The 13,538-nt window shown below is 37.8% G+C and overlaps 1 protein-coding gene and 1 pseudogene across 1 annotated transcript; both read right to left on the bottom strand.

Moving 5' to 3' along the window:
- Positions 1–573: 573 nt before the first annotated feature.
- Positions 574–2,242, bottom strand: LOC122721814 (annotated as a pseudogene).
- Positions 2,243–8,817: 6,575 nt separating this feature from the next.
- On the bottom strand, positions 8,818–9,954 carry LOC122721496 (receptor-like protein 35). Its single transcript, XM_043949427.1, has one exon. It carries the CDS (start codon positions 9,952–9,954, stop codon positions 8,818–8,820), a length of 1,137 nt encoding a protein of 378 aa, XP_043805362.1.
- Positions 9,955–13,538: the final 3,584 nt, after the last annotated feature.

Raw genomic sequence — 13,538 nt, forward strand, 5'->3', positions numbered from 1 at the left:
ATGAAATATAACTAGAAAGAATAAATCACTTAGTGTAATTAGCATAATATATATCTACATAGCATAAGAGCATCCACATTAACTTGTCATCAAATTCAAAGTAAAGTCCAATGAACACTCGATAAAAAATGAAAAAAAAAAAAAATTATTTTAGCCCATTTTATCATGATGTTCTTGATGTTTATTTACACTTTTTCTATATAATTTTGTGGTTTTAATCATATTTTGCAGAAACTAGATGTAAAGAGACATGCTGGTGAAAATGCTCTTAAAACTGCTAAAAAGTGGCAAATATGGAAAGTGCAAAAAAAAAAAAAGTTTTCAAATATGGAAAGTGCTAAATAAGGAAAGTTTTCTGATAAGGAAAGTGTCAGATAAGGAAAACGCAATCAATAGATTCTTTGAAATTCAAATTGCAGATCTGTAACGACTCGGAAACCGGACCGCTACCGGTGCTAGGATTAAGATCAACTTAAGGTCTCCGAAACCCGTAGCAAACCTACTATGCATCCTGTATACCTGCTAAAATCCCATATATGAAATTTCTGTCAATTTGCATCTCTAACAACAGTAATAAAGCATCCATGAATAATGAGTGATTAAATAGAAAGAACTAACCTTCTCATGCATTTCCTTCTAATTTGTTTCTGAGAAACTTTCTCTTCACTTGATTTGCCTTGATTGCAATTGTTACCCAAAGCTTGTTGTAGACTCTGTCAACTAACCCAAACCAAGCACACCTCCATGAGTCGTTGAAGTACAAGATGCTACAAACTCCAACAAATCCAGCCGCAAATCCCATTCCCATACCACTGTAGAACCAAACCATTTCAGAGTCATCTTTCCTCGTAGTGCCACCTTTTTCATGACCTTTAGGCAATTCATCTGCATCATTTGAACAGTTATTCAATGGAGGTCCACAAAGTCCATCGTTGCCGATGTAGATGGATTTGTCATCCAAAGTCTGAAGTTGGTTTCCCGTTGGAATTCGTCCAGATAAGTGATTGATTGACAAATTCAAGTGACTTAAAAAGTTCAAATCAGAAATGCTGAATGGAATAGAGCCAGAAAGTTCATTTTCAGACAAGTCAAGTGATTCTAGTGAGCTTAACTTGCCGATGTTCCAAGGGATATGTCCATCCAATTAGTTTCTAGATAGGTTCAGGTTCTGTAGACCTGAAAGATTCATCAACTCCTGGGGAATTTCTCCAACAAAGTTATTTCCTGAAAGGTCAATGGAATAGAGAAATTGAAGTGTTCTAGTATATTCAAGCTCTATTCCTTTGACATAAACCTTCATATTCTCACCATAGCCTCTTACAAAACCCAGATAGGGTCCAGCAATAGTGTAATAGTCCCAATACCCATTCTGCTCATGCATAGCAATTGCAGTAAAATTGCCAAAACAATTAGGTATGGTTCCAGTCATCACGTTATTTGCCAAGTTCAATATGCGAAGAGAAGCAAGGTAACAAAGCTGCAGAGGAATCTCACCTTCAAATTTATTGGAGTGAACACTCAGTACTTTCAGAGAAGATAGGCTCTCACCTATCCACCAAGGAATAAAACCATCAAAAGAATTCATGCTAAGATCAAGAGTCTCCAAGGATTCTAGATTCCTTAATGACATTGGGATCTTTCCTTGCAGAGTATTGTTTTTCAGATGCAGGGAAATAAGCGACTCTTGAGAACCCAAGGACATTGGAACATCACCACTCAGCATATTACTTGAAAAATCAATCACAATTAAACTTGGCAAATTTCCCCAACATGAAGGCATTCTTCCTGATAGATGATTATTCGAAAGATCAAGAATTTGTAAAGATTGAATCCTGCATAAAGTAGCTGGAACGGTACCATTCAAGTAGTTGTTGGAGAGGGATAAGAGTTGCAGACTTGGCATCATTTCACTGAGATTCTGGGGAATCTGGCCGTGGAGCAAGTTGTTGGAGATATCCAATATGGTTGCATCAAAATGAGAACAGGTTAAAAAACCATCAAACTGGTTAGATTTCAACAATATGATCCTATATTCGTTAGCATAAGTTCTGTTCAGTTTTCTGAAAGTTGGCAAGGTCCCAAACAACTAATTATAAGATAAATCCAATACTACAATATTGGAAGAAATATTTTCAAACCAGTCAGGGATGTTATCTGAGATGCTTGCATTAGACATTTCTAAAAATCTAATGCTCTTTTGTGTTTTGAGCCACTGTGGAAACGAAGGCCCTACTTCACAAGATGATAAATTGATCAAGCATAATTTAGCCACATTTTTATCATAATTATTATTGTTTATTTACACATTTTTTAGTTTAATTTATGGTTTTTATCTTGTTTTTACAGAAAAGGAAGAAATTGAAAAATTGGAGAAAAAGTGCAGAAAATTGACAGAAAAGTGATTGGGTCAGTGATTTGCCCAAAACACTCAAATCACCGGGCAAATCACTTTGACAGCAGAAACATGGAGGCAACAGGCAGAAGTGATATGGGCAAGTGATTTGCCTAAGACACTCGAAGAAACTGGGCAAATCACTCGCAGAGGCAGAGAGGACTGACTCACAGAAAAGTGATTAGGTCAGTGATTTGCCCAAAACACTCAAATCACCAGACAAATCACTTTGACAGCAGAAACTGACAGAAGAGCGAGAAATTGGGCAGAAAACAGAAATTCAAATTTTCAGAAGTCCAAATCCAACCCAGTCACTACCAACATAAAACCAAGAGCCACGAAAGAGCTTCTCATCCAAGGAATTCCAATTGCAATTAAATTCAACATCAAAAGAGGAGTCAAACACCAAATCAAAAAGGGATTTTGAAACCCTAGATGGATGGAATTCTTCAGCTATAAAAGGAGAGCCTCCAAACCAGCAAAAGCATCATCTGATCAGCTATTGAGCCTTCTCTTCCTCTCGCCAGAAACTCTGCAGCTCTTCCCTTTTTCTTTTCTTTTCATCTTTTGTGTATTATGTCCACCATGAGTGGCTAAACACTTTCTTTCTAGTTGAAGTTGGTGAATTTCAGATTTTGTGATGAATTGGGAGATTTAAATCTCCATTGTTAAACTTCTATTTATTTCCAATATTTATGTAATTTGATCTTTCTATAATTGTTGCTTTACTTTTAGAATCAATAAGGGCCCATTGCTTTTAATTGCTTGAGTAACAATTGTTTAAATAATTTAGGTCCGTAATTGCTTAGAATATTTAAACTCACATTTAATCAAGTTGCATGATCTAAACTTGACCACGCGGTTGGCAAGGTTAGAATTAGGTTTCTCTAAGTCTTAATGCAGTTAACAGTTGTTCGATGCTATAATGCCCCAAGGACGTTCCTTGGCAACTTGTTAACTAGTGTTTGAATAGCGAACGTTTCCTAATCAAACTAGAACTAAGGAGGAATTTGGATTGTGAGAACCGTCTTCCACATCCAAAACTAATTTATTGGAATAAATAGGAGAGTTAAAGAATCAATGATCAATTCTAAACAATCTGAAATAAGATCCATACTTCAACTAGAAGCTTTTCTCTTATTGATTTACTCATCTTTAAATTATTGCTTTCTTTTGCTATTTAGTTTTAATTCATCAACTCAAACCCCCCTGTTTTATTTACTTGTTATTTACTTGACCTAGTCATTATTAAGAAGGTCTTTAGTGTCAATTCCCTGTGGTTCGACCCTATTGCCACTATCTGCAAATTATTTTGTTGATTGAGAATAGGTTTATTTTTGATGGCTTCGACAACCGCCTATCAAAAATTGGCGTCGTTGCCGGGGAATTGATCTAACTAACGTATTATCCTTTTATGACCAGGGCTGATTTACAAGCATGGCTACGGTAAGTATGTCTTTTCTCTCTTCTCAAATTTCTGAACTAACCTCTATGATGAGAAATTATGGTATAGGTCAAGCCCAACAACTTCAACAAGCACATGCAGGATTCTATGGACAGCCAAGACATAATCCCTACCTTGACACATACAATTCAGGTTGGGGAGACAATATGAGCTATGGCTATACAAGGACAGACCACTACCATGACTACCAAAGAGATCTGCAATACAATTCATGTTGGGGGGATAATCCGAATTAGGGCTATGCAAGGGCTGACTACTACCAAAACTATCAAGCCCAAGCAACACCTCAAAACTCCAATATGGAACTTGAAGAGATGGTAAGGAAATTGGAAATTTCTGGGAAAATTCTCCAACAGCAAGTGGATCAAGCGGTCAATTCAATGAACGCGCACATATTAAGAAGAGAGGAAGAGCTTCAAGATCTATGGGACGATGACGAAGAAACAGACCAAGCTGCTGAGTCTGCTGCACAATTCACCACTACACTTGAAGCTGAACCAGATACCCGATTCCAGGTTACTGCAAAATTTTTTGCACCAGCAAATTCACCCACTGCCACACCTGCCACTGCTGAAATTGCACCGGCAATTGCTGAACCTGCTGTCCAAAAATCAGCAAGTGCTGAATCTGCCACCATTGCATCCCTTGTTGCTGTCCAAACACCAGCAACCTCAAAAATTGACACAACTGAACCAGAAGATGTTGCACTTACTGAACCAGCAACATACACCACTGAATCAGCCACTATTGCATCCCCTGCTGTTGTCCAAAATCTTGAGCAACAAGTGAGCCAAATGGCCACTTCAATGAGCAAATTTGAGTCTCAAGGGAAGCTACCCTCCCAAACTGAGATAAATCCAAGACAAAATGCTAGTGCCATCACATTGAGGAGTGGAAAAGAGCTACAAGACAGCAAGGCTAAAAAATTGCAAAAACAGGCCATGGAAGAAATCCTGCCAGAAAGTGATCAGGGCAGTGATTTGCCCAATTCACTAGTAGAAACTGACCCGATCGCTGGGCAAACTGAGCTGTCCAGCAGTGATTTGCCCAAATCACCAGAGAAGGCAGAGAGTGATCTGCCCAAATCAACAGACCAGGCAGAATCCAGTCAAAGGCAGAAACATCAACTTATGGAGAAATTCAAGGTACCTCCTCCCTTCCCAAAGAGATTTGCAAGATCCCAAAAGGAGAAAGAGGAAAAAGAGATATTGGAGACACTTTGCAAAGTGGAAATCAACATACCCTTACTTGATGCTATCAAACAAATACCAAGGTATGCTAAATTTCTCAAAGAGCTATGCACCAATAGGAGGAAACTTGCTGAACATAAAAAGGTAAGTGTGGGGGAGTGTGTCTCAGCTGTCATTCAAAGGAAACTTCCCACCAAATGCAAGGATAGAGGAATGTTTGCCATTTCATGCAAAATAGGCAACATAGGAATAAAGAAGGCCATGTGTGACCTTGGAGCTTCAATAAATGTCATGCCTCTTTCTATTTTTAACTTGTTGAATGTAGGTACACTCAAGGGCACCAGCATTATGATCCAATTGGCTGATCGATCTGTTGTCTACCCCAAGGGAGTGCTAGAAGATGTGTTGGTGCATGTGGACCAATTAGTCTTTCCAGCAGATTTTTATATTATTGACATGGAGGAAGACAATGGCAAAATCACCTCTGATATCCTACTTGGAAGACCATTCTTAAGTACAGCAAGAACTAAAATTGATGTGCATGATGGCACATTGACTTTGGAGTTTGAAGGGGAAGTTATCAAATTTAATGTTTATGATGCCATGAAATTCCCCAATGATGTTTCTCCTATTTATGGCCTTGATGTTATTGATGATTTAAGTCAAGAAATTTTTGATTTTGATCAAGAAAATTTACTTTATGATGGTCTTTGCAGGAAAGGAGAAGTGGACAGCAACATCACTGAAGCAGAAAAAACAGCAGACTGCTGTAACTTGCTGGATGTGGGTGATTTGCCCAGTGATTTGCCCAGACCACCAGATAATATGCTCAAATCACAGACCAAATCACTGGAGCAGACATACTTGACAGAGAGTGATTTGCCCAGATCACCAGATAATCTGCCCAAATCACAGCCCAAATCAGACAGCAAACAACAGAAATCAGCACAAACAGCAACTGCACCAGAACTGAAACCATTGCTCAGCCACCTCAAATATGCCTACTTGGGAGCTGGAAATTCACTTCCAGCAATTATTTCTAACCAGCTCAGCCAAGAAGAAGAGGAAAAGCTCCTTGGTTTGTTGAGGAAGCACAAGAAAGCAATTGGGTGGACCTTGGAGGACATAAAAGGCACCTCAAGACCATTCGGTGGAGGCTCAAGATAGGATGCAGCACATGGAAAGCATGTTGCAGCTGCTGGTTCAATATTTTCTGCCCACAGACCAGCCACGACAGTGATTTGACCAGTGATTTGCCCAAATCACCTGCTCAAATCACCCACATCCCAGGCAGTCCCTTTCCTTCTCCTTATTAATTTTTTCATATTTATGTTTAAACATTGAGGACAATGTTTGGGATATGTGTGGGGGTATTTGCTGTTAGGTTTAGATTATATTTTTTCCGTTTACATTATCTTTTTGCTTTCTTTTTATTTCTTTTTTGCATCTTTTTGCCCCATAAACACACACCAAAATTTTTTCACACATTTTTTTCACTTTTTGCACACACACACACATAATTTTGACTTAGCTTTTGCTCTACTCAGCATAGATAACAAGGTTAAAAGAGCTTCCTATCTCATGACCCATTGATTTTCCACCCCTTTAAGCCTAAATTGAATCAATTATAGTGTGCTACCTTCACTTTGGAAGTTCTTTTCTTAAATTGAATCTCTAAATTTACATTGGTCAAGGGAAATAAAAATATAAATACATGCAAATAAAAAGTTAGTGTAACTCCCTATGAGGTGATTTGCCCAAACTGTCATGAAAAAAAAAAGAAAAAGAAAAACCAGCACAAAGCACAAATCATAAAACCTGTTCCTATGGCCAAATAAGCTATGAACAGAGCTAGTAGCCACTTGAAGAAGTAACTAACTGAGTAACCGGGGGTGGGTATCACCAATATGCACGTTCGCGTAAAAAGGTTAGTGACTTTTTCAGGCAAGAATAAAAAAAAAAGTGCTGCTGAATAAAATAAAATAAAATGCTCAAAGAAGGGCAAGTCTCTCTTAGAGGTTGCATTGAGCTTATACAAAGAGAATAAGCATGAATGCATCAAAAACCTTTCCTTTGACCATGATAGGTAAGGGGAAACAAGGAAAAGAGAAGAACAACTTTGGTGCATGTATTCTATACTGTGATACTTCAATTTAGGAGCCTAGGGAGGGCTGATTAAGTGGTACTTAGACTCAAAAGAAAAATGAGCTTGATTGACTAAGTTATTTGTTGCTTGAGGACAAACAAAAAGCTAGGTGTGGGGGTATTTGATCAAGCATAATTTAGCCACATTTTTATCATAATTATTATTGTTTATTTACACATTTTTTAGTTTAATTTATGGTTTTTATCTTGTTTTTACAGAAAAGGAAGAAATTGAAAAATTGGAGAAAAAGTGCAGAAAATTGACAGAAAAGTGATTGGGTCAGTGATTTGCCCAAAACACTCAAATCACCGGGCAAATCACTTTGACAGCAGAAACTTGGAGGCAACAAGCAGAAGTGATATGGGCAAGTGATTTGCCCAAGACACTCGAAGAAACTGGGCAAATCACTCGCAGAGGCAGAGAGGACTGACTCACAGAAAAGTGATTGAGTCAGTGATTTGCCCAAAACACTCAAATCACCAGGCAAATCACTTTGACAGCAGAAACTGACAGAAGAGCGGGAAATTGGGCAGAAAATAGAAATCCGAATTTTCAGAAGTCCAAATCCAACCCAATCACTACCAACATAAAACCAAGAGCCACGAAAGAGCTTCTCATCCAAGGAATTCCAATTGCAATTAAATTCAACATCAAAAGAGGAGTCAAACACCAAATCAAAAAGGGATTTTGAAACCCTAGATGGATGGAATTCTTCAGCTATAAAAGGAGAGCCTCCAAACCAGCAAAAGCATCATCTGATCAGCTATTGAGCCTTCTCTTCCTCTCGCCAGAAACTCTGCAGCTCTTCCCTTTTTCTTTTCTTTTCATCTTTTGTGTATTATGTCCACCATGAGTGGCTAAACACTTTCTTTCTAGTTGAAGTTGGTGAATTTCAGATTTTGTGATGAATTGGGAGATTTAAATCTCCATTGTTAAACTTCTATTTATTTCCAATATTTATGTAATTTGATCTTTCTATAATTGTTGCTTTACTTTTAGAATCAATAAGGGCCCATTGCTTTTAATTGCTTTAGTAACAATTGTTTAAATAATTTAGGTTCGTAATTGCTTAGAATATTTAAACTCACATTTAATCAAGTTGCATGATCTAAACTTGACCACGCGGTTGGCAAGGTTAGAATTAGGTTTCTCTAAGTCTTAATGCAGTTAACAGTTGTTCGATGCTATAATGCCCCAAGGACGTTCCTTGGCAACTTGTTAACTAGTGTTTGAATAGCGAACGTTTCCTAATCAAACTAGAACTAAGGAGGAATTTGGATTGTGAGAACCGTCTTCCACATCCAAAACTAATTTATTAGAATAAATAGGAGAGTTAAAGAATCAATGATCAATTCTAAACAATCTAAAATAAGATCCATACTTCAACTAGAAGCTTTTCTTTTATTGATTTACTCATCTTTAAATTATTGTTTTCTTTTGCTATTTAGTTTTAATTCATCAACTCAAACCCCCCTGTTTTATTTACTTGTTATTTACTTGACCTAGTTATTATTAGGAAGGTCTTTAGTGTCAATTCCCTGTGGTTCGACCCTATTGCCACTATCTACAAATTATTTTGTTGATTGAGAATAGGTTTATTTTTTACGGCTTCGACAACCGCCTATCATAAATCAATCGAGTCAAGTTGAAAAGGAGGTATCCATTCGGGATCAATATCAAAAACTAAAGAATTCCCACCCATACTCAACTTAATCAAGCTTCTGAGGTTTAACAAGTGAAGTTCAGAAACCTCCCCATGCAATGAATTCTGACTGAATTCTAGTCTTTCAAGGTTGTAAAGCTGTCCAATGGATACAGGAATTGAACCCCAGAAAGAGTTTTCAGAAAGAGAAAGATCTTTCAGGCGTTTAAATTGGCCCAAATTATCTGGAATGCTACCAGAAAAGGAATTGTTTAAAAGAATCAGATTCTCTAAACTGTTCTTGATGCAACCGGATGAGTTGCCAAAAGTTCCGGAAATCTCACCGCTGAACTTGTTGTAACCCAAGTATAGCTCAATCAAATTGCAAAGCCTGTTCAACGTGTTGGGTATGTTGCCTTCCAAAGAATTAGAATCCGCATCAAGGGAAGCAAGAGATTTAAGATTACTGATATCAGTGGAAAGAGACCCTCGGAAAGGACCAGAGTGTAGAACAAGATTTTGAAGTTTGGTAATATTATATAACCATCTAGGGATTGTGGAATGGAAGTTGTTCCATCCAAGGTTGAGAACCTCAAGAGATGTAAAATTGACATGTGAAACATCACCAATGATGGAAAGCTCACAATTCCACAATTCTAATTCTAGTAAAGAAGGAAGCATGTTTATTGACTGCAACCAATTGTCACACTTGTCCAGGACCACGAACGGCAAGTATAAGTATTTCAAAGAAGATGGAAAATGGAGGCTGTGGATTACCAATGAAGGATTCAAACTGAGATCAAGATACTGCAAGTTTGAAAGATTTCCAAGATGAAGGGAAATGTTTCCCATGATGGGCGCCCAAGAAAGAACGAGCTTAACTACATGACCGGTTATGTTATCGCAAGTGACTCCGTCCCATCTGCAGCAGTCATCTCCCACCCATGAAGGCAATGAGTTTGAATTGTTGAGGAGGCTTGACTTGAACTTCACAAGAGCTTCTCTTTCAGTCTTGATACAGCTTCCATTGAAATTATCTCCATTGCAGAAGGAGGAAACGCTTTGAAGTAGAATGAGCAAGGCAAGAATCTCAACAACATTGGCAGTTGATGTTCCCATAACTTCTCAATTCAAAAACAAACACTCTAGCAGATTTTAGAAATTAAATCTATAATATTTATATGCTTATTTTGTAACTAATTTACAAATTTTAATATATTTAAACATATTAACACATTTTCATAAATAATAAAATAAAATGTTCTTTTTAATCAATAATGATATTTTAGAAAATAGTTTTCATTAATTTAACATTAATTTTTTTTCATAAAATGATCATTTTATAAGGGTAATTACATTCAAATAAAATTTGAAGTTATATGAATTGTCTGAAATTTTTTTTATATAAATTTATATACTCAATCTTTCAATTTTATATTAATTATAGTAATATGCTATCAAATCAAATTGTCACCATGGCCCTAAACTTTCCTAGCAATTTCTGTACTGTGAAAAAAATTCACTTGAATTGCCTTGTTGGAAAATATATTTATTGTTGGAGAGCAGCTTGGTGGCTTAAAAATAAAAATAAGACTTTGAAAGACTCATCTCTGTAGACTTGGAATTTTGAGTCATCCAGTGCCTTTGGTACCAAATTTCCAATTGAAGCATAGATTATTAATTCAATTGCTGTCAATTTTGTTGAGACGATATTATCAGAATTTAACATTTTTTTCTTTCATCTGTTATTTTTTTTTTTAAAATTTTAATTAATTTATAAACTTTTTAAACTCAAAAAATTAAATAAAATAATAACCGTAAATATTATTTCCGATTAATAAACAACATATAAATACGCTCAGAAGTTAAAACAGATAAAATATCACTGGAAAGAACAAATCACTTGGTGTAACTAGCATAATATATAACTACTCCAGACTGCATATGAACAACCACATTAATTTGTCATTGAATCTAAATTCAAATCTAATGAATACATGATAAAAAAGAAAAAAAAAAGAATTTTATTTTAAAATCAACCTTGTGCACGTTAAGTTGTTTAAATCAGGAAAGGGTCTCTCTTAAAGCAATAGCCTCTGATGAATGAGCAGCGGAGTAAATCCTAAAACTCCAATGCAAAAGTTTGTCCGATCATTTTGGACAACAACAGTATAAAATGTACACTATTCTTGAATATGTAGGGTTGCATCTAATTACATTATGTACTACTAATTGCAGGAGAACTCCAACCTTGAATATGCAACTCAATCACATAAAATTAAAACAAATAAACAAGAATAATCGAGATCTCTTTTAAAAATTACATAAAAATTATAGTTTTGGTCAAATTAGTTAAAGTTTCTTCTCTAGTTTTCAAGGTACAAAATTTCAATTACTTAATTAAATTAATCTATTGTGGATTAATAAATAAACTTAAGTATATAAGATTGAAATTCAACGAATGCCTTTAGATGATCTGAGATTTAAAAAGAAATCCTAAGCTTAATCTGAATGGGTCGTGCTCCCCTCTTTTATTCTTTTTTTTTTTTTTGTCCTTTAGTGACGCATAACCACCACCCTGCTACAATGCCACCTGTCGCTTTCACACAGAGTCGTACGTACGGGCGTACTTGCCTACCCACCATTGTCAGGCGGCCATTTAATTCTCCTCCAGCACTCGTACTGATAAGATCGTGGTATAGCTGGGCCTACTCTCCTACTCTCCATCAAGTTAGATGAATTGGGTTCCTCTCTAATGAGGCCGGCCCTCGATCAGCCCAGTCTACTTCAACCGCGGGCTGGGTGGTATGCTGATGGATTAGCTTACATAGTGGGCTCTGTTGGATTTTGGGCCTGACTCTTCTACCAGGACTCGGCCTTAGCCTGGGTGCTAGCAATTATCAAGTGCCCATTTACCTCCTCATTAGTTATTCCATGATTAATGATGGGGTAAATCTCTAACTCTCAATTATGACCACGTGGCCCTAGTGAGGCTCCCATCAAAACTTCTCTTTCCTGCCTTTACCCATTTCAAATTTATGCCTTCAGTTTCACTCTAGACTCTTCTTCTTGCTCTGCTTCCTTGAATCCGTCTTTCCCCCTCTCTGCAAAATTTTCCCGAGTTACATCTCTATTTTCCTGATGGCCATCGTTAGAATTCCTGACAGTAGGTCTGAGGTCTACGGTCACCCTTCCACTCTTTCCAATTTTTTCTCCGCCGACTACATAAACACCTCCATCTACAGGATTAGGGCCCTCTTCGCAATGAGAGGATTATTCTTCCTGTTGCTCCGCCGGTGGGTTTGATAGACCCCCAACAAAGTCATAGCTTGATCTTCTATCTTAAGCAACGCAACTTCGGGTTAACCTTCCCTTTCTCTCCCTTTTTTATCGAGGTCTTTCATCACTTCGGAGTGACCCCTCGCATGTTATGTCTGAATTCTATCCTCTTCATGTGTTCCTTCGAGTCCATAAGTCTGTGTTGTGGTTTTGCCCCTTCTGTCACTCTATTTTCTACCTTTTTCCATTTAGTTCGAGCAAATCACAAGTTTTACTACTTTGCTCTCTAGGGAGGGTTGTCCATCTCTGCGAGGTACAAAGACAAAATAAAAGGCTGGGCTAAGGCCTTTGTGGTGGTAGAGCTGAAGGAGGGCTCTAGAATCAACTGGGATATTGATCTATCCTGGAGGGAAGGTCCCCAAGGCTGTAACGACCTTCCTCAGCTGCCCTTGGTGGATCAGATCTGCCTTCTTCGACTGACCTCTATTCAAAGGAAGTATGATGTCCAGAAATGCATGTTCGTGTTCGTGTCTAATCTTCGGCACTGCTAGGAAGCTGGTACTCATTAATGACTGTTTTCCTGTCTTTTTCTTTTTCCTTTCCAGTAGCATTTTTTCCTTTCATTGTATTTGGCATTGACTTAGGTTGTTTTTGTTTTTTCAGCTTCCTCCATGCCAATGGACAAGATCAGACCTCCTAAGAATTTCACCATGTCCAGTGAGAGCATGAAGGCCACTCTGGAGGCCTTCAAGGCAGGCCGGTCAGTTGCGAATGTGACCTGCGAAGTTTTTCATGCTGTCACTCCTACTATGGCAGGTCGGACTGCTCCTCCCGCTTCTTCTCAGGTGCTGGTTCCCGTGGCTAAAGGCTCTTGGTCTATGGCCTCTACTAAGGGTAAGGCTCCGACCTCCTTCAAGTCTCCGACGACTTCGAAGCTCAAATCCACCTCTAATCCAACCTCTAGGGAGCCCATCACCATCAATAAGTCCACTGAGAGTGGCTCCAAGGGGGGAATTGAGGTTGCTCCTCTAGCAACTCAATCCCGCCAGGATGCTGCTGTCATTGTAATTGGTGAGGCTGCTGGCAAGCGAGTCCAAACTTTTGAGGCCTCCCGTGAGGGCCGGACTGTCAAGAAAGCGCACACGATAGGGCCTCCAGAGACTGATTCTCCTTCCTCCATAGACAAAGGGAAACATAACGTGGAGCAGCTAGGGGTGAGCAGTATTCGATTCAAACCGAAAAAACCGACCGAACCGAACCGATTTGAAAATTTGATTCGATTTTTTATATATTTCAGTTCGGTTCGGTTTTTAATTTTAGAAATTTTGGTTATTTCGGTTCGGTTCGGTTTTGATCAGAAAAAAACCGAAAAAACCGAACCGAACCGATTAGTGAAAAATAATATGTTTTTTCAATAATATAGA

This window comes from Manihot esculenta, chromosome 1 (genome assembly GCF_001659605.2).
Source record: "Manihot esculenta cultivar AM560-2 chromosome 1, M.esculenta_v8, whole genome shotgun sequence".
NCBI lineage: Eukaryota > Viridiplantae > Streptophyta > Magnoliopsida > Malpighiales > Euphorbiaceae > Manihot > Manihot esculenta.